Source organism: Sander vitreus, chromosome 22, assembly GCF_031162955.1.
Source record: "Sander vitreus isolate 19-12246 chromosome 22, sanVit1, whole genome shotgun sequence".
In the NCBI taxonomy this organism is placed as follows: Eukaryota; Metazoa; Chordata; class Actinopteri; order Perciformes; family Percidae; genus Sander; species Sander vitreus.
In genome coordinates, this window is record NC_135876.1 from 18,513,655 (window position 1) to 18,538,234 (window position 24,580).

The 24,580-nt window shown below is 40.6% G+C and overlaps 2 protein-coding genes across 3 annotated transcripts in view; both read left to right on the top strand.

The window, feature by feature from the left end:
• slc4a2b (solute carrier family 4 member 2b) overlaps window positions 1–21,635 on the top strand; it is a 47,591-nt gene extending 25,956 nt beyond the window's left edge. For both annotated transcript variants that reach the window (XM_078280410.1, XM_078280409.1), the window contains 21 exons: window positions 1,622–1,790; window positions 1,917–2,140; window positions 3,421–3,545; window positions 4,446–4,666; window positions 7,783–7,919; window positions 9,804–9,984; window positions 10,082–10,217; window positions 11,231–11,432; window positions 11,520–11,628; window positions 11,768–11,952; window positions 12,464–12,677; window positions 12,778–12,984; window positions 13,619–13,767; window positions 14,129–14,323; window positions 14,775–14,993; window positions 15,862–15,951; window positions 16,069–16,235; window positions 16,643–16,896; window positions 17,017–17,186; window positions 18,663–18,836; window positions 19,473–21,635. In XM_078280410.1, coding sequence (XP_078136536.1) covers window positions 1,622–1,790; window positions 1,917–2,140; window positions 3,421–3,545; window positions 4,446–4,666; window positions 7,783–7,919; window positions 9,804–9,984; window positions 10,082–10,217; window positions 11,231–11,432; window positions 11,520–11,628; window positions 11,768–11,952; window positions 12,464–12,677; window positions 12,778–12,984; window positions 13,619–13,767; window positions 14,129–14,323; window positions 14,775–14,993; window positions 15,862–15,951; window positions 16,069–16,235; window positions 16,643–16,896; window positions 17,017–17,186; window positions 18,663–18,836; window positions 19,473–19,553 — 3,609 coding nt within the window. In that variant the 3' untranslated portion in view covers window positions 19,554–21,635. The remainder of the gene's footprint in view (window positions 1–1,621; window positions 1,791–1,916; window positions 2,141–3,420; window positions 3,546–4,445; window positions 4,667–7,782; window positions 7,920–9,803; window positions 9,985–10,081; window positions 10,218–11,230; window positions 11,433–11,519; window positions 11,629–11,767; window positions 11,953–12,463; window positions 12,678–12,777; window positions 12,985–13,618; window positions 13,768–14,128; window positions 14,324–14,774; window positions 14,994–15,861; window positions 15,952–16,068; window positions 16,236–16,642; window positions 16,897–17,016; window positions 17,187–18,662; window positions 18,837–19,472) is intronic.
• Window positions 21,636–22,919: 1,284 nt separating this feature from the next.
• LOC144536958 (uncharacterized) lies at window positions 22,920–24,138 on the top strand. The gene is made up of 4 exons (XM_078280322.1): window positions 22,920–23,212; window positions 23,390–23,494; window positions 23,594–23,695; window positions 23,812–24,138. The coding sequence occupies exons 1-4, from the start codon at window positions 23,021–23,023 to the stop codon at window positions 24,007–24,009; spliced, it is 597 nt and encodes a 198-aa protein (XP_078136448.1). The 5' UTR covers window positions 22,920–23,020; the 3' UTR covers window positions 24,010–24,138.
• The last annotated feature ends 442 nt before the right edge of the window (window positions 24,139–24,580 follow it).

The window sequence follows — 24,580 nt, forward strand, 5'->3', positions numbered from 1 at the left end:
CACATTATGTGGGTCGTGGGAATCTGTTCTTCACACTTTATTTTTTTAGATACTTTTTTTTGGGGCATTTCCGCCTTTTAATTTTGACAGGACAGCTAGGTGAGAAAGGGGAGAGAGAGGGGGAAGACATGTAGGAAATCGTCACAGGTCAGACTCGAACCCTGGACCTCTGCGTCGAGGCATAAACCTCCACGTATACTGAGCCAACCCGGCCACTGTTCTTCACACTTTCTGTGGACAAACCTTAATTCATGAACGTCTGTCGAGTTATAGTAAGTAATATAAATTCAGGATGAGCTCTTGAGTTTCCTGTTCACATTTTCTTGTCTTGATGGGTTTGATGCACGTAATGTGTTTAAAAGTGGAACAAATAAGTGGCAAAGCTGCTTTACATCATGTGTATAAGTAGCTACCAGTTCTCAAGGTCAAGGTAAACTTTACTTTTTTTCTGTATATGTTGATTTAAATTGATGATTTAATATATATCTTATTTCGGGATTCATTTTGGGGTCTCCCAGTTTGTGGCATTTTTTTGAAAAAAAAAAACATTTGCAGTGTTGGAAAAAAGTATTCCTTTACTTGAGAAAATGTACTGACACCTGTATGTAAATACCTCTGTAACAAGTAAAAGTTCTGCATTAAAAAATGTACTTAAGTACAGAGGCATTATCAGCAAAATGTACTCAAGATATCAAAAGTAATCGTAGAGAAATGGCCCCTGGAAAAAGGTTGGGCAAACAATGCATTGTATTTTATAAGCTAATTAACTAGTTAGTGTTAGTTTCTTGCAAAATCTTGATCTTATGGGTAACAAGTAATTATAGCTGTCAGATAAATGTAGTGGAGTAAAAAGTACAATACATTGCATTTGTGTACTCTTAGCACTCTGCTGTGCACTGAACAGAGTGTGAATCTGACACAAGTAAGTGAGTAAGTAAGCAGGAGCTGCAGGTGGGAGAAGAGTCATCACATGCTTTCTGTTACTCCCTGCAGCACTGGCAAAAACATAATATAGGATTGACATGTTGGGTGTCCTGAGAACCATTTTTGGGAGTATCAGATGACTTGTGGCCCCTGAGTTTTGCCACAGGAAGGGTTCGCTGCAGGAGCTGAGGCACCTGCGCAGTAGTCATGGCAACATTTGCAATGCCGTGAACTGGCTACAGCACGATCCTTTTGGCCAGAGTATATCCACTTGCTGCGTCGCTGCAGCCAATCCTTATCATAACATCCCACTGACAGAGCAGGGCGCAGCAGGGCACGGCATCCTGCTGCAAGAAAACAGATCTCTTATCATCCACATGATCCCTGTCACCACAGCGTGGAAAAGGAGTCACTGATCAAAGCACATGGCCTTTGTTTTAAAATTTAAAGGCAAATTGTAATGAAGGTATGCATCAGAGGACTCATCATATCATGTCTGACTGTGGAGATAACAGAACCAGAACTCCCTCTAGTGGTCAAACTCTTATTGCGAACATTTTGTAATATGGAGATTAAGTTTAAAAAAAAAAAAGCATTACATTATTTCACAAATGTGTGGTTTTATGTATTAGTCCGCATTTATTTACTTTTTCTTAGTTTTTTTCTTTAATGTAATTGGTAATTTGTTGTGTTGCAGCCAGAGGCTCCTGCTGCTTCATCACTACAAGTGACTCCACGCCCTGATGAGGAGGATGATGGGGACTTGAACAAAGCCTTGGGGGTCCAGCGCTTCCAGCAGATCCTCAGCCCCGCTGCTGCTGTACCTGATGAACAACACCACAACTACCATGAGGAGGACATTGAATGTACGCACACGGTATCCTCGTTGTTGAACGCATTTCAACATTCAGCAAGCCAGGCAAATATAAAAAAAAAAAAGCAACATGGAAGTAGCTCATATTAGTGTATTTTCACTTTATCTTCCTCCGCAGACAACCGTCACTCCTCTCACCACATCCACCGACCTCTGTCCAAACTGCCCTCTGAGGGACGCAGGAAGAAAAGCGGAAAGAAAAGGAGAAAGGACAAAGATCATAAAAGCAGCCATGTTCCCAGCAGTGGCCCCATAGAGGAGGGAGATGATGAAGAGGAAGAGGAGGATGAGGGGATGGAGACTTCTGCTCCATCTGAGTCGGAGAAAGTCAAAGATGTGGAGGTAATCATTCGACTGCCTACTAATATTTTTAGTGAATTTATGAGTCAGCTCAAAAGCACTAATAGGGGAGTGACTTCTGCATTAAAACATTGTCATTTGTACTGGTTTCAGTTGAGTATTTTGCCACTGTATTTGGGTAAAATTACAATACAATTCCAGTGAAACGTTATCCCATCAGCTCCTTCAACTTGTGCATGATTCATCATCAAGCGGAATATGCCTATATATGACAAACATATCTACCAAAGTATTTCAAAATATGCCATCATGACACTATCTCAAGTACTTTTAACTGCATTATATTCTGTAATTCTATTTATTCAACACACCATAATAATCACTTTGTAATTAACCTCTGATGTATTGATCAGGCTGTAGACCTGCTTGCTTTATGTATTCTTGTACTGTCCAGTTAAAATGAGAATACCTGTTAATGCAGGTGTAAATGGGGGTCATATTGACTTAATGTATGATTTACATTAAGATGCGGGTGAATGAGCGGTCAGGAATGTGCTGCTGTAGCAAATGGCTGAAGTCCAAGCTCTGATACCCAACCTGCTCACTCAGTGTTGTAGCATTACCATAGTTTCCTCTATGAATATTTCAGTATAATTTTAATTATTCATCAGTGGGTTTCATGTTTAGTGGTTATGCTTGACAAAACGAGACAAGATTTAACTTGATCAAATAATAACTATTCACCACTGCAGAATCTGTAGAATATGTTTGAGAGAAGTTGTTTTGCTTCAATTTTATTAGTTTTTAGTCTGTTTGGCCTCAGCTTTTTGTCAATTTTTATTTGAAGCAATTCAAACATTTATATATTTATATATATATATATATATATATATATAACAAAACAAAAGAAGAAAACAACCCTCAACAAAGCTTGTGAACTGAGCAGATTATACATTTCTTGGTCTGCTGATTTTTAAGTCCAAAATCTCAGAATTTCTGGGAAAGGTCTCCCCCCTGATTCCTCAAAATAAAGAAGTTTTCCCATCACCTATATAACTTTTACTTTGTCCGTCCATTGTTTAAGACTGTGGAGCCCTTATTGAGTAGGCCTTATTGAGATAGTTTTGTATTTATTTCCTTCAGATAATTCCTAATTTATACAGTCAATATCCAAATAAATCTATTTTTAGTTGCACAGGGCTGATACACCTTTTGTTTCTCCACTGCTATAATCTGATCTCTGAAATTCTTGGTTTGAATTTTGGGTTCATTGTCTAGTTTTACAGTATGCAGTGCCTTCACGCTCTGTATTTTCTCCCCAGTTCTTCGTTTCAGACGAAGACCATGTGGCCAAACGTGGCAAAGAGAGCCCTCACTTGGCTCGTAAGCTGGAAATCGTGCCACAATCTGCGGAGGGAGCAGATGCTGAAGATGCAACTTCCTCAGAGTGAGTCAAGTCCTGTTCTTGGACCAAAGAAAAAGGGGGCGTGAGAGACTTTATACTCATGCTTTACCTGCTGTGACGATTGCATGTTTTTGCCATGTTGCTGAGATGTTCAAAAACGCTCTGATTGGGTGAGACAGCTCAGGCACACGTTTGATTGGCCAGTGAGGTACACACTGTACGTTACCATGTCTCAGGCATCCAGTGGGCCTGCTGGGCATGATCTGATGGACCCAAGTAATCCTCGCCTCAGAGACCCATATATCACCTGTCGCTATAGACGACACAACCCACCTCACCAGCCCCAGGCTCCATCTATGACATTTACTGTTCCACTTCACAAGGGGCTTATCTGGGCTGGAGAAAAGCTGCTTATACACCTTTTCACTTGTCTTCAGTTGATCGGAGAGCAACGAAATAACAGTGGATTTGTTTTATAAAACATCCTGATTATAAGAGGGAGATAATTGAGTGAAAAAGTCGTTTTTACCACTCTTGAAATGCTGAGGACAACTGGCATTTAAAGGACGGTGAGTGCTATAAAGGATTTGTATTGGCCAAGCAGTTTTGAGAGTGCAGTGTGTTTTGAGCTGAGAGATGCAAGTCTATTTTATTACGAGCAGCATTAGTGGGGTCTAATCAAACGATGATAACCAAAGTGTGGATATATTATTCCTGTGACAACAAAATCACCAAGCATAAGAAAAAAAAAAAAAAAAATCGACTATAAATGAGAGCAGTAAAGGGTCTGTGTTTTAGTGGCAATAAGTTGGTTAAAAAGAAGGGCTTTTTTTTGTCTCCGTGTAAAACTTTTCTTAGGGAAAATATTTGATCAACTTAAGAAAAAATTACTAAATCGATTTTTGAGCTACAAATTTGTCTTGTTCTTCTTCTTTTATGTAGTAAGCCAGCCTTATCCGACGCTTCCAGCTCCTCTCCCCAGTCAGTGCCAGCTGAACACATACCACTAGCCCGGGTGTCCTCTGCCAGCCGTAGCTACGACCTGCAAGAGCGCAGACGTACAGGCAACATGACGGGTGCTGAGCAGGCCAAGTACCAGCGCATCCCTACTGACGAGAGCGAGGCTCAGACGTTGGCCTCTGCTGACCTAGATGGCATCAAGAGTGAGTACAGAGATATTCTCACTTAATAGATTTTATGTTCCTAAAACTTGCTTGGAGGACTTTAATACACCAGGTGGGTAAAAAGGACACCGGTTGAATGTTTGAATTAAGTAGATTTTATGCCTACATTTTATTTATATATATATATATACATACATACACTGTATTTCGCGTGTGTGTGTGTGTATATATGTTTTGTCAGATAACGACAAAAGAAACGACACTGTACCATGACGTCATAACAAACTATTATTAAAGGTGCTGTAGGTAGGATTGTGAAGATCGACAACTTCTCAGTCCCTCCCCCCTTTCCGCTAAAGCCTAAAACGGTCTCCTAAGCCCCTCCCCCCTCAAGGGAGAATGAATGCGTGTGCATGAGCAGTGATTGACACGCAGTTAAGACACCCCCTCCTGGCCCTGATTGGTACATCTGAACAGGGAGCGGTGGATTTTTGCAAATCGCACTACAGGCTGTAGGTGGAGCCAGAGGATCTGGATTTTTTTTATTACCTGCTTCATGTAGTTCTACTGGAACATAGGGTCAGTTTCAGCAAATATGACTCTTACCTACTGCACCTTTTTTAATGAATGATAAAGTATACAACAAAAAGAAAAGGGTGGAAAGAAGAAAAAAAAAAAAATATGAGAGAGGTAAACCAACTTCCATTTCCATTATTCAAACAAATCTATTATCTATTTTATCCACCCAAATATTTTGAAAGATATCTCATTACTTGTTATTCCCCAAATATTTGAAGTCCAAAAGTGTGGTTTTGGTTTGCCTCAACATCAAAGTTTCTCCAGCATGTGTGGCTTACTGATGGTGTTTTGTGTGTGGTTTTAGATTTTCAACCTCCCAGTTTGTATAAATGAATTACCTGTTAACTGCTGTGTGATAAGAAAGCAACAATAATAAAGGTCTTGGATCTGTTGGTGCTCAGATTCCTCCAGAAACATTAGAGCGAGGCGGGGGCCACCATTAGTACCTTCTACTTTGCAGTTGGCTCCCCACTGCCCTGTGACGTTCCCAGCCCCCGGCCCCAGCGTGGGGTTGTGTTCTGGGCTGGGGATATTTACGTCAGGGAGCCGACCCCTCAGCAGAGACCAGCAGCTTATCAGAGAGTGAGGCAGACAGGCTCACATTATTAAATTAGCCATTCATGTCAGCTGAGGCCCCTGGACTCAGGCCCGAGCCAACATTTCAATACACTGACCATCATTTACTGGACTTAGAAAATGAAATAGACCTGGAGAATAATTTCTTCTCCACTGTCAACAACTGTTGCTACTACACAGATGAACTGTTCAACCAGTCTATTAAAACACAAAACAGATTATCAATAATGAATTTCCATCTGAAGTCTGTATGCTAATTTCAATAACAAGGAATATTTAAATCAATTTACAAAACCATTCACAATAATTGCCAAATCGGAAACCTGGATCAACTCTGATAAAGGAATTGTTTTTGATCTGGAGGGGTATGAAGTCAACTGTATAAACAGAATAAGAGTGGAGGAGGAGTAGCTATGTATGTGGGTAAAAAGAATTATAAGGTTGTAGACTGCAAGGTATCAAAACTATTAAAATTAGTATTATTTGCAGATGAAACAAATTTTTGTTCTGGGGAAAATTTAAAAGAGATACTGGATACTTTTACTTTAGAAATGTGCAAATTAAAAAGGTGGTTAACAGATCTTTAAACCTAAGTAAAACTAAAATCATGTTATTTGGTAACTGTAAAAAGAGTACTCAAGTAGAGATACAGGTAGATGGTGTGGACATTTAAAAGAGTTAATAAGTAATAAAAAATAAGTTTCTTGGTGTGACAATAGATGACAAAATAAGCTGGAAATCTCACATAAAACATGTTAAGTGGACTTAAAGGCAAAAATAAAGAGGCTGTGGATGGAGGTATGGGCTTGATATTGTCCAGATATTTGGTCATTATGGGGCTTAGTGACAGAGGCGAGCCTCCCAACCGGTTCATTACTAGTTATTCTCTGTGTCTTCTTTTATCTGCTTCCCGCCACCGTAAATCATCCTGGGAAAGTGTCTCTGGCTGCTGCTCAACAATAGGAATTATTAGATCACTGTTCCTCCTCTTTGGTCCGACCTGAACAAACGAACACCTCCGCTCACTGATGCTTTCTGATAGTTTCAGCGGGGTCAGGCTCTGGTCAAGAAATGGCAACTTTTTCCGATTTGTCAAAACTTACACAAGGTCAGATGGCTGTGCCAGCACTAACCCTACGCCCACCACAAATCCTCCTCCTTCCTTCCAAGAGCTGCATGCCACTCAGGCCTCATTTGACTCCAGGGTCTGGCCCAAACCTCACTCAGACATCATGGAGCAACTTGAAAAGGGACCCTCTCACTATAATTTGAAGTAAAGCTAGAATGAGCAGTATAGCAGCTGAAAATCTCTTTTTCTCTCTTTTCTGAACTTGCGATGCCTGGTTTTTACATAATGAGTTGCAACATTGATGAAGAACCCTAAAATCACTGTTTGTTTCATAGGACGTACAAGCTCTGATAAAGGTAAGGCAATTGGTATTCTTGAAAGGAATCCCAATATAAGATTTTCATACTGTTATAGATTTTTTTTTTTTTTGGGAAGATTAGTTCTGATGCATGTTGCAGTTTTTGCTTAGCTTTCACTAGTTTTTCTTAATCTTTGAACTCTTTAATACCTGATCGGACAATGCCTACTCGCAGTGTCATGTCTGTGCCATCCGGTGTCTCTCTCCACATCCTTTTCAGTGCCTGGTGTAATGCCAGCCTGAGTAACTCTACTCCCTGCTGAGGGTCCACAGAAACAAAAGCGTGGTGGCCTAGCCCTCTGTGACTTGGTGGGCTGAGATTTAAACTTGGGGTGCAAGGTCAATGTGTGCTTGCTGAGGGCTGCAGACGCATAAAATAAGACTGTAAAATCATGCAGCCTATGTGTTCTGTGCTGGGATGTAATTTCCAGTCATTTTATTTGGATATCGTGTTTATTGAATTGCATATGCCGTTTTGTTTTTAGTTAGTATTTGTGTTTCAGGATACTTGAAGTCCTCCTTCTCTGTGTTCTTTAACACGTCATCCCTCTTCTCGTCCCTTTTCTCCACCAGGTCATCGTTTCGAAGATGTTCCTGGCGTACGCAGACACCTGGTCAGAAAGAACACCAAGGGACAAGTGGTGCACACGGGCAAGGACCACAAAGAGCCGACCACTCGCAGTCGTAAGCAGGACCGAACCCCACATGAGGTGAGACATTACAGTACTCACTTGTCGCGTCAATTAATGCTACGCCTAAGATTTATGACGTCTGTCCCATTTTTCTGCCTCATCTGTAGCTACATTTATTTTGTTAAACATTTAATGCTATAAATTACTGGGTTAGAATCTTTTGGTTTTGGTAACAATGATACAATCTGTGATCCTGAGGTAAACAGAAGTCAACTCATCACCAGAATTCCAAACTGGGGCAACCACTTATAATAATTTTAATACTCAATTAATCTGTCAACTATTTTGAAATTAACTGATTGCAATCAAAATCGTTTAGACTACAAAATATCAGAAAAAAGTTTAAAAATGCAAGTTACAGGTTTAGGAAATAATTATAATAGATGTTTTTTTTTTTCCAGTCCTAGGATGAATTATGAAATCATAAGGTTACAAATGCTGCTTTCCTTCAACATTATCAACCAACAACTAGGATTTGCATAGTCAATCTATGATAATTGGGGCTGCAAATAATGATTTATTTAAATCATGAATTAATCCTTCAGCAACCAATAGTCCAAACCCTGTACGTATTAAATCTACAATGATATAAAATAGAGAAAGATGTTTATGTTGTTTATTGAATTATCTAAAAACCACATATTGTATTTCAACTTTATTAAAACCTAAAATCAGAACAGGCCCATATTTGCAATAATTAGTATGTCAAATGCTGCAGTAATATAAAACAATAAATGTTAAACTGACTGGGCTTTTTAAATTCGGCTGCAGTTCGAGGAAGTTTTGGTGGGAAATCTTCTTTCCGGTGCCATGTTTATAATCTTTATTTTCTACTTCAGACTACGATTTATGTTTAAAAATTTAACCATAAATTGAAACAAATCCTGGGAAATGGTTTCCCTTCTTTTTCTCTATCTCAAATTTAGCACTGCCTTGTCACTTCTGTGGATGGGACAGGGAGGGAAGGAGACAATTAAAAATGAATGAATGAGTTCTTTCCTTTCACACACGGAAAAGAAAAAAAGAACTCCGGTAACCAGACACTGGGAGCTCCTGAGAGAGGGAGAGCTATGTTTTATTAACACACACACACATACATTCTCCTACATAGCCCTGAGCCCTCAGCAGCACGGGGTAAACAACGGGTCCCTGTCAGGGGGGGTGGGGGTGTGTGTGTGTGTGTGATGAGGAAGTTACCTGTGGGTATGTGTGTGTAAAAGTGAGGGTCCCATCCTTTGTGCCACTGTCGTATCAGTGTTTGAGTCCTCTCCTGCAACGTCTCGCTTCTCCAGTCATTACCTGTGGTTGTGTACCGCTCTGCCTCGCGGCTTGAAGGCATCCTGCTGGACATGGACTTCGGTCAAATGGCTGAGAAGGTGAGGCCGGGTGACCGGCCAGAGTCATGATTTGCGCCGTGTGAGCGTGATTTCACAGGCATGCAGATGATATAACAAGAGTAATTTCCAGCCTGTTTTTTGGTCTTAATCTCACAGGGGCTTGTGACGGACCAGCATGGTGTTAAAATGAATAACATCTTAACAGATATTTGATGCTGAGAGAGCTGAATATTATGGTCTCCACTGACCATAGTTAGTATTAAGATTTTTAAGATGTCATTGGCTGTTTTTCTGTGTTTTTATGCAACTTTTTCTAAGTTGAACGTCTAGAGTAATAACATGGACAACATTTACAGTATCTATTCTGTTTTGAGAGAATGTAAATAAATCACTTGGTAACCCATTAAGCATGTAGTCTGTTTTTCTGATGTTGACATGCAAAATGCACCACTGAATCACTGACTTAATACAAAGTGGCACGTTGAACATGCATGTTGTTTTTATGTGGACAGTTTGGATGCTTTTTATCTCACCTGCACCTGTTCCTTTGTGATGTTGACTCCAGGTGTTTGTGGAGCTGAACGAGCTGACTATGGACAAGAACCAGGAGATGCAGTGGAAGGAGACAGCTCGATGGATCAAGTTTGAGGAGGACGTGGAGGAGGAGACCGACCGCTGGGGGAAACCTCATGTAGCCTCGCTGTCTTTCCGCAGTTTGCTGGAACTCAGAAAGACCATCTCACACGGTAAGAGATGGAAACCAAATTAATTGTGGATCTTTTTTAGGCCCAAAAGTCAGCGATGCAGTTCAGAGTACTGAGCTCAGTGTGTGTGCGTCCACAGGCGCAGTGCTGCTGGACCTGGACCAGAAGACCCTGCCTGGCATCGCCCACCAGGTGGTGGAGCAGATGATCATTTCTGACCAGATCAAAGCTGAGGACCGAGCCAATGTCCTGAGGGCCCTGCTGCTGAAACACAGGTGACCTACAGCTCCAGACTGCAGCAAACAAGCAGTGTTTTCCCTTTAAGAGGACATTTAGTAACCTAGTGAGGGGATTTCAGCCACATTGATAGGTATAGGTTTCTTTCTTCCCAAAAAATCTGACGGGGCCCCACTTTAAGTTTATGAGGCAAACATTTCCCACAATATTACTACTACCTTGTCATTTGCTCTTTAAGTTTTGAAAACAGTGATTTGTGACATCATTTTTTTTGCTCAATGTAATGTCTGAGTACAAGCTGGAAATGGCAGATATCATCACTATCGATTAACCATATTACTGGTTACCAACCTGTGAGTCAGGACCCCTTGTGGAGGTCCCAAGTTAAATCAGAGGGATTGAAAGATTACGTGAAAAGCAAAATTGTTTATTTTGTCTGACTTTCTCTAGTTGTGGCTTTTTTTTGTCAAATACTAGGTACTCCCTTCTTTAGGCTTTTAAAAGTTCAAACAATCTAAAAAAGCAAAAATAACTTTCACTCACTTAACTAGAGGTCACAAGTAGACATTTATCAATTTTAAGAGTTAAACAGCCAAAACAAAGCTGTATACGATGTACTATCGGGTGGTAAAAATCATACTTATTACCGCTTTTTAAGGATTAATTTGGGATATTTTGAATTTTGAATTCAGTAGCAGTTAAGCCACCGACAGGAAATGTGGAGAGAGAGAGATGGGGATTACATGCAACAGTACTTAAGTACTTATTGTACTAAAAGTCCTTAGCTGGATTTCAACCATGAGCCGTGAGATTTATGTGGTACACATCTTGGTAATGCTTTTAATCATTACAGTGTACATGTTGACATGAGACAACATTTAGACATTTAAAGCTAATACCTGTTCATACCGTTAATTATGAGGATAAACAGTGATTTAAACAGATTTTTCTCTCATTGCTGCACACTTCCTGCTACTAGGTGGCTTCATGCCTGCTTACTGCCTCTCTTCCTCCTGCTCACCCTCTCTCTTCCTCTCCCTGCCTCCCCTAGTCACCCAAGCGACGAAAAGGAGCACAGTAGCCCTTTCCCCAGGAACATCTCCGCGGCCAGCCTGGGCAGCCTGATAACACATCACAATAGTGCCAATCACACCCATCAGCCAGAACCGTCAGTGACCGACCCGCTCATGGGCACCGTCTACGCCTCGGGGGACATGGAAACATGCATCGATATGGAGAAGAACGATGTACAGGTAAGTCTGACATGTTTTCAAAAAGTCCCATTTACAAGTATTCTTCATTATTCTGATATTGCTTCTTGTGTTGCTTTTCTTTCGTAGCAGAAGGAGCCGACCTTGGTGTCCGGTATGCATCGGTCCAAATCCAAACATGAGCTGAAGCTGCTGGAGAAGATTCCTGAAAATGCTGAGGCCACTGTTGTCCTTGTGGGTAAGTGATCTACTACTACTACTACTACTACTACTACTATAAAACCACACACACTTAACTTAAAATATCAACTTAAAATCACTTGTACTCAGTGTACTACTGTCTGTATGTTGACTGCTATGTCCTGCCCATCTTCCAGGCAGTGTGGACTTTCTGGAGCAGCCCACCATGGCGTTTGTGCGGCTGCAGGAGGCTGTGGAGCTGGAGTCCGTCCTCGAGGTCCCTGTTCCAGTCAGGTTTCTCTTCGTTCTGCTGGGACCCCCCACCACCAGTATGGACTATCACCAGATAGGACGCTCCATCTCCACACTTATGTCTGACAAGGTGAGTGAGCTGTAGACATTGGGGGATAGTTATTATTACAAAACCCAAATCTCATACCACAGTTACATAAAATCTCACCTACATAAAATTCGACTAACAAGGAAACACACACTATTGTTGAGAATAAAGCAATAATGTTTTGATTCAGCCTGGGTACATTATAGAGAAATCCCACAATAAACTTTGGAGTACAAATCTCTAAACATTTTTCCATGTAATTCAGTATATTCTCTCATAAAGGCTTTATCATAGAGCATTCCCTTGAAACATGAAGGAGAGGCACTTGTTTTGTATTACACGTTCAACACCTACTGTACTGTCCTCAGTTATCGATGGAAATTCACTTTCTCGTCTCCTGACCAGAATAGAAAGGAAAGTGAAATAAAATGGATTGTTGCCACATAAACTGGCAAACAGGTCTGCAAACGGGATAAACAACTATAGTTTAGAAGAGTCTCCCTCATTACTTATTTTATTGGTTAACCTTTTCTATATCTGAATCCCCATCCAGCCATTCCACGAGGCGGCTTACCTGGCGGACGACAGGCAGGACCTGCTGAACGCCATCAACAGCTTCCTGGACTGCAGCATCGTGCTGCCCCCTTCAGAGATGGGAGGGGATGAGCTGCTGCGCTCCGTCGCTCGCTTTCAGAGCGAGATGCTGCGCAAGAGGGAGGAGCAGGGGGTCAAACTGGCAAAGGAGCCTAAAAGCCATGAAGAAAAAGGTAATAGATTATATCTGTGGCCTTATTAAAGGAAATGCCAGTTGCTGTTATATGACTTCCTGATATTGCAATAAATAACCTGCTCTTTCCTGTCACACAGAGGCCCTCCTCACACCATTGAAAAAGTCAGACGACCCTTTAAAGCGCACCCGACGCCCCTTTGGTGGGCTGATACGAGACGTGCGGCGCCGTTACCCAAAGTACCTCAGTGACTTCAAGGACGCCCTGAACAGTCAGTGCATGGCTGCCGTTATCTTTATCTACTTTGCTGCTCTCTCTCCAGCCATAACATTCGGAGGCCTACTGGGTGAGTTGCACACATGAAAGAGAGTCCAGTTAATGTGGATTCACAGTTTGTCTCAAATGTCAAACCCCTTTCATGTTTTTTTCTTGATGGTTCACTAATGGCGTTTTTCCATTACTTGGTACCTGCTCGACTCGCCTCGACTCTACTCGCCTCACTGTGCGTCCGTTTTCCATTGCAGATTTTAGTACCGCCTCAGTGTGGCTGGTCGTCATAGTGGCGCCGCAGTAAACTGCTGTGACCTAACGCGACACACACACAGAACGTGGAAGATGTGTTGTTGTTGCCACAGCCAGAAGACACATTTTGTTTCAAATGAAGCTGGAGTCAGCAAAAATAAACACAGCTGGCTAAACTATTTAAAAATGGCGGGTTTGTTCAGGACACCCCCCTCTGTCGCTTTCACGTCACCTTTTGGTATCTGCTCAGCTCGCTTGGAACCTCGACTGAGGTGGTACTAAAAAAAAGTACCTGTTAGCAGGTACCAGGTACTTTTTTTCGTAATGGAAAACCAAAAAAGGCGAGTAGAGTCGAGCAGATACCACGTAATGGAAAAGCGCCATTAATGATCTAATTGAGTGACCTTTTAAACCTTTTTGGTGTTTGTAACTGTGCTAATTTGTCTATCTGTTGCTAGGTGAGAAGACAGATGGTCTGATTGGTGTTTCTGAGCTGATTGTGTCGACAGCAGTGCAGGGTGTGATTTTCTGCTTGCTCGGAGCGCAGCCGCTACTCATTGTGGGCTTCTCTGGACCCCTGCTGGTCTTTGAAGAAGCCTTTTACAGTGTAAGTTGATGAATGACAACAATGAACAACCAATGATGAAAACCGATGAAACTGAAAGCTCTGTTCCAACGTAACAGAATTCACCTACCAGCACCAACATATTATATTTCTTGGCAGTAACTTCCTGGCGTCTTGTTGCCATAGTGAGGTTGCCAGGTCCCCAGCAGAGACTCCAGGAAAAATTGATCCACCACATAACCCCCTTAAAACTCATTTTTAGTATCCACTATGTGGATTTTGTTACCTTTGGACAAAGCCAGACTCAAAAAACGGCTTTCAGGAGCTTTTGAATGCAAGTTTTATTGGCTGCTGTGAACATTTTCCAGTGTATGAATAGAGTTTCTTTGCTCTGTGTCCTCAGTTCTGCAAAGCAAACGAAATGGAGTACCTGACGGGCCGGGTCTGGATCGGGTTTTGGCTCATTATTATCGTGGTCGTCATGGTGGCCTTCGAGGGAAGCTTCCTGGTCCGCTTCGTGTCCCGCTTCACCCAGGAAATCTTCTCCTTCCTCATCTCCCTCATCTTCATCTGCGAGACCTTCATCAAGCTTGGCAGGGTACACCTGAGACGTGAAAAAACAGCTCCTCATTACAAAAAGTTTTTGTTGGCACGCTGCGTGTTCACGTCCCTGACACTAAACTGAACAGACTATTCTTTAGACAATATTCAAATCTTTGGGTCTAAATGAGTATGTTTTTCTAACAAGTGCACCTGAAATCTTTTGTGATTGATTGGCCTTGAAAGTTAAATGGATTGAGTGTTTACTTATTATATAGGCTTTGAAAGGTTGCTATTTCTAGAGTTTTATGGCACAGACTTGAAAGATGTTTGGCTACGGGATAATGTCATTTTCCAGAATAGTGTGGTTGTGGTACATAAAAGATTGATAAATGATAATCCCTCTAAGGAAAGTAATCGCAGTGGGTGTACATGTGTGCATACATATTTGTGTGTGTATTCTGTTGTGAAATATTGTGCATTAATTTTAACACTGTGTCTTCGGGCAGATTTTCAAGGAGCACCCGCTGAGAAGTTGCCCCTTGAACAACGGCACAGAAGGGGACGACTCGAAAGAAAATATCACACTTCTAAGCAACAGCACCCAGCCAGTGACGGTCCAAAACCAGCCCAACACTGCGCTGCTCTCTCTGGTTCTCATGGCTGGAACATTTTTCATTGCCTTCTACCTGCGCAAGTTCAAGAACAGTGCATTCTTCCCTGGAAGGGTGAGGAGCTAAAAATGACTTAAAAAAACATCAGTCAGTAACCCCTATTCATTAACCCACATATTAATTTTAATCTTGCTTGAACCTCCCACCATCAGAAATCAATCAATCAATCAGTGCAGTCAGTTATTGAGAGAGAGTCTAAATACATCCTCCTTAACAATGAAACATGAAGACTCATTTGAGCCACTAATACATGCAGTCTAAAATGCTCTAGTTGACTAAACAGTCTTAGCACAAGGTTCATTTAGTTGCTATTCTGGAGCTTTTTATTGTATCACATGATCTTCCTTTGCATTTGGAGTTTGCCTAGTTGTCATGTTAATTTCCTCATTTTTGTACCACTTTAAAGGAATAGTTAGAGAAGTAATCAGCAAAGCAAAACAAGATATAAGGTGCTAATTAGTGAGCTTGAGAGGTGGTAGTTGTTTTCCTTAGTTTTTTTGTGCTAAGCTAACGGTGCTCCTGGCTGTAGCTTCATATTTAACGGAGAGACATGAGAGCGGTATCGTATTTCACAAAATATTAAGAACTTGTTGTCTATGTTGGCTTAAAAGTTGAAATTGATTCTTGAAATTGGAAACATCAGTTGACAAAACACTGTCACCTGAAAAAGCATTCAGTACGATTGATGCGATTTTCTTCCTTTCTTGTGATTCGATCAAAAGCTCTAACAGCCACTAAATGGACCATGTGGTTTCAAGGTCACGACTGAACTTTTAATCTTAAAATGCTTTAATTTGTTTTTTCTTTGTAGAAGTTGTCATACAATACAAAAATCACAGTAGCTGCAAATATTTTGATTATACTTGCATATAATATATGAAGCTGCCAGTTCTGCTCAAACTCTCCCATATTATGTGTTCAGTTGCGCAGGATTATTGGAGATTTTGGCGTCCCAATTGCCATCCTCATCATGGTCCTGGTGGATTACAGTATAAACGACACATACACACAGGTAAGACTCAAATACTACCACTAAATCTTATTTAAATGTTTGACGTCTGGATACTAAAGATTCACAACACAGACAATCCTCATCTTTGCTGTCACACTCATTCCTGTTGTCATCCAGAAACTGAGCGTTCCTCATGGTTTCTCTGTGACGAGTCCCACTAAACGTGGCTGGATCATCAGTCCTCTGGGTACCAACGGTGAATTCCCCATCTGGATGATGTTTGCCTGCTGTTTTCCTGCTCTGCTGGTGTTCATCCTCATCTTCATGGAGACTCAGATCACCACGTGAGTTACAAGTCCCATCACGCATTAATATCATCAGAATTACTCCACGTTATGATGTAGTTGTGTCCCATCATGACATTTTAAGAGTCATTGTTCAGATTTTTGTTTTGATTGAGTTTAACTTTACTCTATTGTACAGCCGGAAACTAATATAACAGGACTTTTATTGTTTCACACATGAAATGTAGCACCTTTCATACACAAAAAGGCAGCTCTAAGTGCTAAAATTAAAAAAGAAAGCAATCCAAACATCATCATTTTTAGTAGATACATGCATCTGTGAATGTGTGAATAACAAGCTGCTAAAAAACCCCTGGTTGACTTTTCCAAACCCTGTTGTTTACGTCTGTTTCCCCCCCCCCCACACACACACACACACACACACACACACACATGTCTTCCTGCAGCCTGATAGTGAGTAAGAAGGAGCGGATGCTGGTGAAGGGTTCTGGTTTCCATCTGGATCTGCTCCTGATCGTGGTGCTGGGCGGCAGCTTGGCTCTGTTCGGCCTGCCGTGGCTGGCTGCTGCGACCGTTCGCTCGGTGACGCACGTCAACGCCCTCACTGTCATGAGTAAGGCTGTCGCCCCCGGAGACAAGCCTCGCATCCAGGAGGTGAAGGAGCAGAGAGTCACCGGGCTCCTGGTGGCCATCATGGTTGGTGAGTGTTGGACAGTAAAATCTCATTACTGCTCTTTCCAGTTGTTAAAGCCAAAACCTGTTGGGGGGGGGAGAAAGGATATTTAGCATTTTGTTTCCAATTTGTTCGACCCCCCCCAAGGTATGTCCATTGTGATCGGTGACCTGCTGCGTCAGATCCCCCTGGCGGTGCTGTTTGGTATCTTCCTCTACATGGGTGTGATGTCCCTTAATGGTATCCAGCTAACAGAGCGGATGATGCTGCTGCTCATGCCACCAAAGTATCACCCTGACCACACCTACGTACGCAAGGTAAGAGGAGTGTTGTTTTTTGTTTTCACATAAAGTAATGGAGGTTTCAGGTGTAAGAAATAATACTTGAATCACATTATCACACTAGCTTTTTAGATATTTTTTCCTAGTCATAGCATATATTATATTTTAGGCTATGAATATGCTATAAATAAAGTTCTTGCACGTCAGAAAATCCTGATAATATACTGTATATTATCACATCGACAGGAGTCGGATCAAACATTTTCACATTTGGGAATAAAAATAAACGTATTAGGGCCGCAACTAATTAGTAGGGGTGCACGATTCAGAAAATGTCACGATTTGATTCGATATCGATTTTTAGGCTCAAGATTTGATTCAAAAACGATTCTCGATTCAAAAACGATTCTCAGTATGTAAATGTAGTTACTTTGACCCTGTGATTGCAGTAGACATACAATTTTTAAAAGAAAAACACAACAAATTAAATGTAGTTTATTACTTTATATGTCTTCATACAAAAATAAAAACTTTTGCAACTAAAAACTGCAAAGTGCCAAGCTTTGGCCAGCTTTCAAATACATTTAATTCAAGTATAAAATAAAACTGTTAAATAAAAAGAGCTTTTCGGTGAGAGTTGGGTGGGAGTTTAGAGCATTGAAAGAGAGTTTTGGTTGATTGGCATGTTAGGTCCTTTAGGTTGTTGTTCGTCCACGTCTTTAATGTTAATCTCTGGGTGATGGCGTACCATGGGAGTTCTCAAGTTTGTGGTGTTTCCAAAATACTTAACTTTTGCTTTGCAAAGCCTGCATATAGCACGATTCCTATCAAGTTCCATCTTCCCTATTGACGTTATAAAAGCCGAAATGTGCCCAAACTCTCGCCTTCACTGAGGATGGAGCAGGTTGAATAATTCTTTCTGTGAGGTTTGTCATTGTTTGCGCCGACTAAACTACTTCTGCTGCACTCGTTCTTCTTTTAACTATAACAAGTGCCCAGGCGTCAGTGTGAATTCGACGCAGCGCCTTCTATGGGAATGGCGAGCTAAACTCATTTCAGGACAATAGTATACACGCCATTACAAAGCGAAAAATATGAATAAATTTTTGGAATTCTATGAATCGATTTTGAATCGGTAGAGCTTGAATCGCGATACGAATGTGAATCGAATTTATTTATTTTTTGTTTGTTTTTTGCACACCCCTGCTAATTAGTATTGATTTATCTGTTAATTAATTATGTAATGGTTTGGTCTATGAAATATTGATCTACTAATCATTGTAGCTCTAGTAAGGGTCTTAAGTGGTTTTTATATATATATATATATATATATATAAAAGTCTCTGAACAATTGTTTCTCCCTAAGACAACATTAAAAGATTTTGAATGGCAACAGTGAAGCTTATTATTATTATTATTATTACTGAGCTAAATCCAACATTAATCTTCATCATTGATTTTGTCCCACACTTGTGCTGGTAAGTTTTAATGAATAGTCTCGGTTTCCTTCAGGTCCGTACGCTGCGTATGCATCTGTTCACCTGCATCCAGGTGGTGTGTTTGGCGGCTCTGTGGGCTGTAATGTCGACACAGGCGTCGCTGGCTTTCCCCTTCGTCCTCATCCTCACCATACCAGTCAAGATGTTCCTGCTGCGCCGCATCTTCACCGCCAGAGAGATGGCATGTGTAAGTTGACCACAGGAGGGCGCAATACACTGCATAATACACCTGCACCACTACATCAGCTGCAGCAATGTGATATTGGAATCGTTGTTGGAAATTTAATTAGACAACAAAAGATGAAATGCAATATTCTTTAACTGTAGTTTTATTCACTAGGGGAGTTAAAGTTGAAAATCTATGATTGGCTGGCACTGACATTGATAAGTTTCAGAATCATTTTCTTCTGTGTAAGCTGTGATGTCTGATTGTTGTGCACTGGTTTTGACAATAAAGACCCCAAAATGCAATAACATATCAAAAACATTTAAATACATCAGTAGTTTGTTGATTTTCTTTATTCTTTTGTTTATTCTTTTAAGTGTGCACAACGTGGTGTCAAGTGGAGATATCGTCAATGCAACTACCATGAGTTTGGCATCAAAGAAAAATGGCTTATTTCTCTAATGTTTGAGGTTTTTTATTTAGCAGACTAAACATTAGAAAATTGACTAGTAATTACACCAAGCAATGATGCCTCATAGTGAGAGTAACTTTTTTTCTTTTAAGAATTTTTTTTCATATACAGTATAAGAGAAAATCTGCTGAAACTTAATGCATGTTCACAATGATTAATCCTGACATGTCTTCTTGCTCTTCCAGCTGGATGCGGACGACGCGGAGCCGAAGTTTGACGAACGTGAGTGTCACGATGAGTACTCAGAGATGCACATGCCTGTGTAACTTGCAACAAGCCCTCGTATTACCACTTAACTCCTCTTACTGGACACCAAAAAATTGTCGATCATGCTACCAGCCAATGAGATCCGTAGTCCTTTAAACTTGAAACAATCACGATTTGATGCCACATCACTGTGCACCCTCTTTATTATCACTGAGACGGCGTACGGTATGTCGAAGGTCTGGTTGGTTGTTACTTTGGTCCATCTTAACTATTTAAGTAGCTTTTTATCAGATTGTTTGGGACTTTTCTGCCGGTTAACAGCACTAAAGATTTTAATCCAACTGAGGAAATCAAATAGTCAACAGAGTGTTCACTCATAATTTACTTTTTTAAATATATATTTCAGGGGACAGGAGAATCCAAATCAAATGATGTGATCTCGAGCTCAAATTAAAAGCGATTACAGTAGATAGATTTGCAAGACTAATTCATTTTAGCCCTGAAAGGTTGCTCTGATTCACATTGAATATGTGGAGGAAATATGGGGTACATTCTTTTATATTAGCACGCTGAGTTACCGCTATTCAAGTTTGTCACTTTTGTCATTTTTTTAAACTCACCAAGAGCCTTATGAAGGAAATTTAAAAAGGTATACTGAGTTTTTTTCCACATTGTCTTATTTTAGACAGCTGATCACTTTAACTGCCTCCTGAAGCTCGTAGCACTTTTTTAAGACTGAACAATGACTGTATTTTATGTACACGTAATCTTTTTAGAGTCCTTTTTAATTCCCTTAATATCAGTGTTGCTTTAGTTTGCTTCTTAAACAACTATCTGTGATTCATTTTAGCCTGTTCTTTAACTATACATCTTTTTTGTACTCTAATGCAACGGTTTAGATGACCGTTGGGGTTATATGTCAAATTCTGTACCTGCAGTGAGTTACGATCACCAGCAGAGGGAGATCTAGCAGAACTGTGACGATGACTTAACAAAACAAACTGTACAAGAAAATCTAATTTTCTCTTTACACTAATGACGTGACATCATATTTCTAATCATAACAGAAAATTAACACAGTGGCATAATAAATATACTCTTAAATGTCGCCACGCACATGTTTAGGGCACTAATGTAATCGTGTAGAGTTTGTATCACTTGGTGTGTTTATGGGAATCACTGTAATTTATTGGTTTCTTTGTCCAAGTGCCAAATGTCTCGTGTTTTGTGATCAGAACAATAAGCTGCAGTTCAGTCATCTCATATCTCCAACAATGTTTGTTGAAGAAGTTTCAGCACAAATGAACATGTCATAGCCTAACATTCCTTGTTTTATCATAATTTAGCTTTTTTGGGGGGACTAATTTAAACATTTCATTCACACTCATGTTGTGAACTTGCCTGGTCGACCAAATTTGTGTAGACAATCTCAACATTCATGCATTACTGAGAGTGAAGGCTTTTAAAAAAATATATGTATTTTGTTTTATGTCATGTTGTGTCGGTGTGACATGGATTGGTTAAAGCTTTGACCGTGTCAAATAACTTACATTTTCAGCCCTCTGTTACTCTCAAGTGTATATTTGAGACACTACTTTTCCCTCTGAACGTTCCCAGCCTGACTGTCATTGTGATCTTGTGCCTGTTTGGTGTCAAAAAGGTGCACAACATCTCAAGTGCCCGTGGGACCATGAAATGATCCGCTACAACTGTTGATTGTGTTTGTAAGGACAACACATGTGTTACAATAGTTTGCACTTTCAAGACGCTCATAAATCAAACATCTTTACATTATTTATCTGTTGCAATATGAGGCATTATTGCTGTTTTTGAAGATGTATTATTTGTCACATCACAAAACCTTTTATTTTATTTTTAAATGTACACACGCATTTGGCTGCATCATGGACATTGAAGGATGTTAATGAGAAGTCGGCAGTGTCAGTTTTATGTTTGTGCCTGTGGATGAAGTGAAGTTGGTCGGTGTATGCCAAAGGAGCTATCTGTCAACGTTGTAAAATGCTGATTCGATACGTCGTTCCATTTCAAAAGCAATACAAAGTCCGAGAGGCTTTTGCTGATGTTCCCTTGTACATTAAAGGTTGAAATATTGATGACAAATAAAAGTAATTTTCTATTTATCCTGGATGTTCTGTTGTTTTTATGCCGTCCGTCAGTCCGTACCATTCTTGTGAACGCGATGTCTCACGAACGCCTCGAGGGAATTTCTTCAATTTTTGCTCAAACTGCCACTTCAATTTAGGGATGAACTGATTAGATTTTGCGTGTCAAAGTCATTGTGAGTTCATAAAACATGTTTTTTGGCAATAACATATGCTAATAGGATGAAATGATATGACAACTAAACGGCATTCTGAATTACTTTTTTTTATTTATTTGGGGTTTTTTTTATGTTTTTGGGGCATTTTAGGCCTTTTATTTATAGGACAGCTGACGACATGAAAGGGGGGGGGGGTGGTGACATGCAGCAAAGGGCCACAAGCTGGAGCCGAACCCGCAGCCGCTGCGCCGAGGAGCAAACCTCCGCATATGGGCGCTTGCTCCTCCAGGTGAGCCACCCAGGCGCCGACGACGAAATTTTTGCTCCTGGTTTCTAAAAAAAACTAAAATTCACATAGGGAGAAGGTCAAGGTGGATGGTGGGTCAAACAAACGGGGCTTCACTCACTGTTCGACCACTGCTAATGTCCCGTGTGAAACCAAAAGTTAGGTTGAATTATTTTAAAATTACGTAAGTTAAGTATGTTACACGTGACGCAAGTAACTTACAAACTGAAGTTCTGTAACTATATTAACCCACGATGACGTTTTCCTAAACATAACCAAATAGTTTAGTTTCAATTCACACCGTTTGACATGTTTCACATGTTTAAAACTGTAATTGTTTCAATTGTTCAAAACCGTTTTAATGTGCACTGGTCGCTGGGACGAGGACGTTTTGGGGAAAAAAAACGTAATCTGGGAGAAATGGTTTCCCTCAAACGTAATTGAGAAAGCAGTTTAGTTGTATGGGAACGTAATTTTGTAGGAGCCAGGGTTGGTGTGTGGGAGGGGGGTCTGTATCTGTATTGCCCCAGGCGCCCCTAACATCACCCGACCATGCAGGGCCGTTTCTATTTGTAAGAACGGTTTTAAAAACCTTTTCAGCTTCATTAAAGAGATAAAAGCAGTCAGTAAATAAGAACTGCATGTGTTGTCAAATTCTTGATGTTTTTTTCACTTTTAGTTTGTCTATTTGCATGTGTTTACTAAGTTGTAGTATTTGAGCTCTTAGGACCACCATACTAAAACAAATTCTCATGTTGGAATCTGCTATGCATAAACATCAAATACAGACAAGTCAAGACTTGTAAAAAGAAGTAATGTTTTGTGTTTCCAGACTGTTTTCTCCCAGGAAAAAGAAGGCTGGATGTTCTTTCCTGTTCAGGAAAACAACATAGTGGGTGGGTGGGTGTGAGCCGTTGCACTATCCCCTCACCCTCATTGTTACAGACACAGGGAAAAAGATGGCTGCGTTATTGCTGCTGCTCTTCAGCGTCGGAGCCTTGTTCTTTTCCTCTGATGCACAGGAGGCTTACAACAATCTTCCTGAAACCTACAGGAAAGGAGTGGATCTGGCCCTGGAGAAGCTCAACTCTCATGCTGGAATTCAGCACCATTTTCTCTTTCTCAGAAGTATCACAAAGTCAGACATTCAGGTACAGTATTTGAGATTTTCTGAGTGAGTGTTTGGCTTATGTTATGTGGCTGTTATTGAGTGGTTTCTTGTGATTTTCTGTGAGCAAAACCCTCAAGAGAAGCTCCAATCATCAATGAAAAAAACCCTCTTAGTGTGGGGAGAATTGCTCGGATGTAACCCTCCTCTTTCTCTTCAGCCTGGTTTTGACGTGGCTTACATCTACCACCACTTCTACCTTAAAGCCACCAAGTGTCAAAAAGGGACGATTGACTCCACAGCTTGTCAGTTCAGAAACGACAGAGTAAGTTGTGTCAGAAGTGTGAAGTCAGAAATGTGGAATTCGAGGACGACTGCCTGCTCTAACTCGTCTCTGCTGTTTTGTTTGTGTGCATTCATGCAGCCGCTGATAGACTGTGCCATCTGTTACAAAACATTTAGAGGAGAAATTGAACAGGACCCCATACCGTATGTTCACTGTGTCCACAAACCGGCCCTTACAAAGGTTAGTCTGTTCACTGGAAGGCCACTTTTTTAAATGACCACACTGCAAAGACTGAATGTAACTTCTTGAATTTGTTTTCTGACTTTTTTCATTTATCTTTTTGTTCTGAATGGCAGGAGATGAAGGCGGGTCGAGTAGATCACTGCAACACAATGGGTTACAGAAGTGGAGCCCCGACTCTTCTTACATCAAAGGGGAAAAGAGTGAAGACTTGGATGACACATTTGACACCTTTTCAGGGGTTTATTTGTATTTTTAAAAGCGATTTCTTTAGCATTAAAGCAGATTACGACATGTTAGTGTTATTTCTGTAGTATGTAGTAGTCATTTTTTATACATTTAAGGGAGATTTTTGTATCTTCAGAAATGTAGTTTACCTCTGCAAAAATGTTAGAATGTAGAATTTGTTTAACAAGCTGTCAATAAATGTGTGAACAATTGAAGGTTTTTTCAATGTGTACACTATTAGTATGAATGGGCTTGTACTTTGACCTAATTTGACTAGAGTAAGTATTTTAAAGGAGAAGGCTGGCAATATTTTACTTTTTGTTGTTAACAAATCCTGTAGAATGACCAACCATTCATTCTCACAGAAGATGTGGGAGATGGGTCATGTCATATCCCCTCAGGTTCATCCTGTGACCCTTTAGAGGGGCCTGGCCCCTAGATTGGGAACCACTGGTAAACTTCTGAATTGTATACAAAGTAGGTCAAACTAGCGCCCCCTCCACAAGCTACAACAGTAAAGAAAAATGCACCGTAAGATTTCTGATCGTGTGGGATTAAAAAATTGTGATTAGTACTAACTGCTTAGTCAGTTTCATGTGGGAATAAACAATTTCATTAACCAACCCATCAAGTATATTACAAGAAAAACCCCATTTC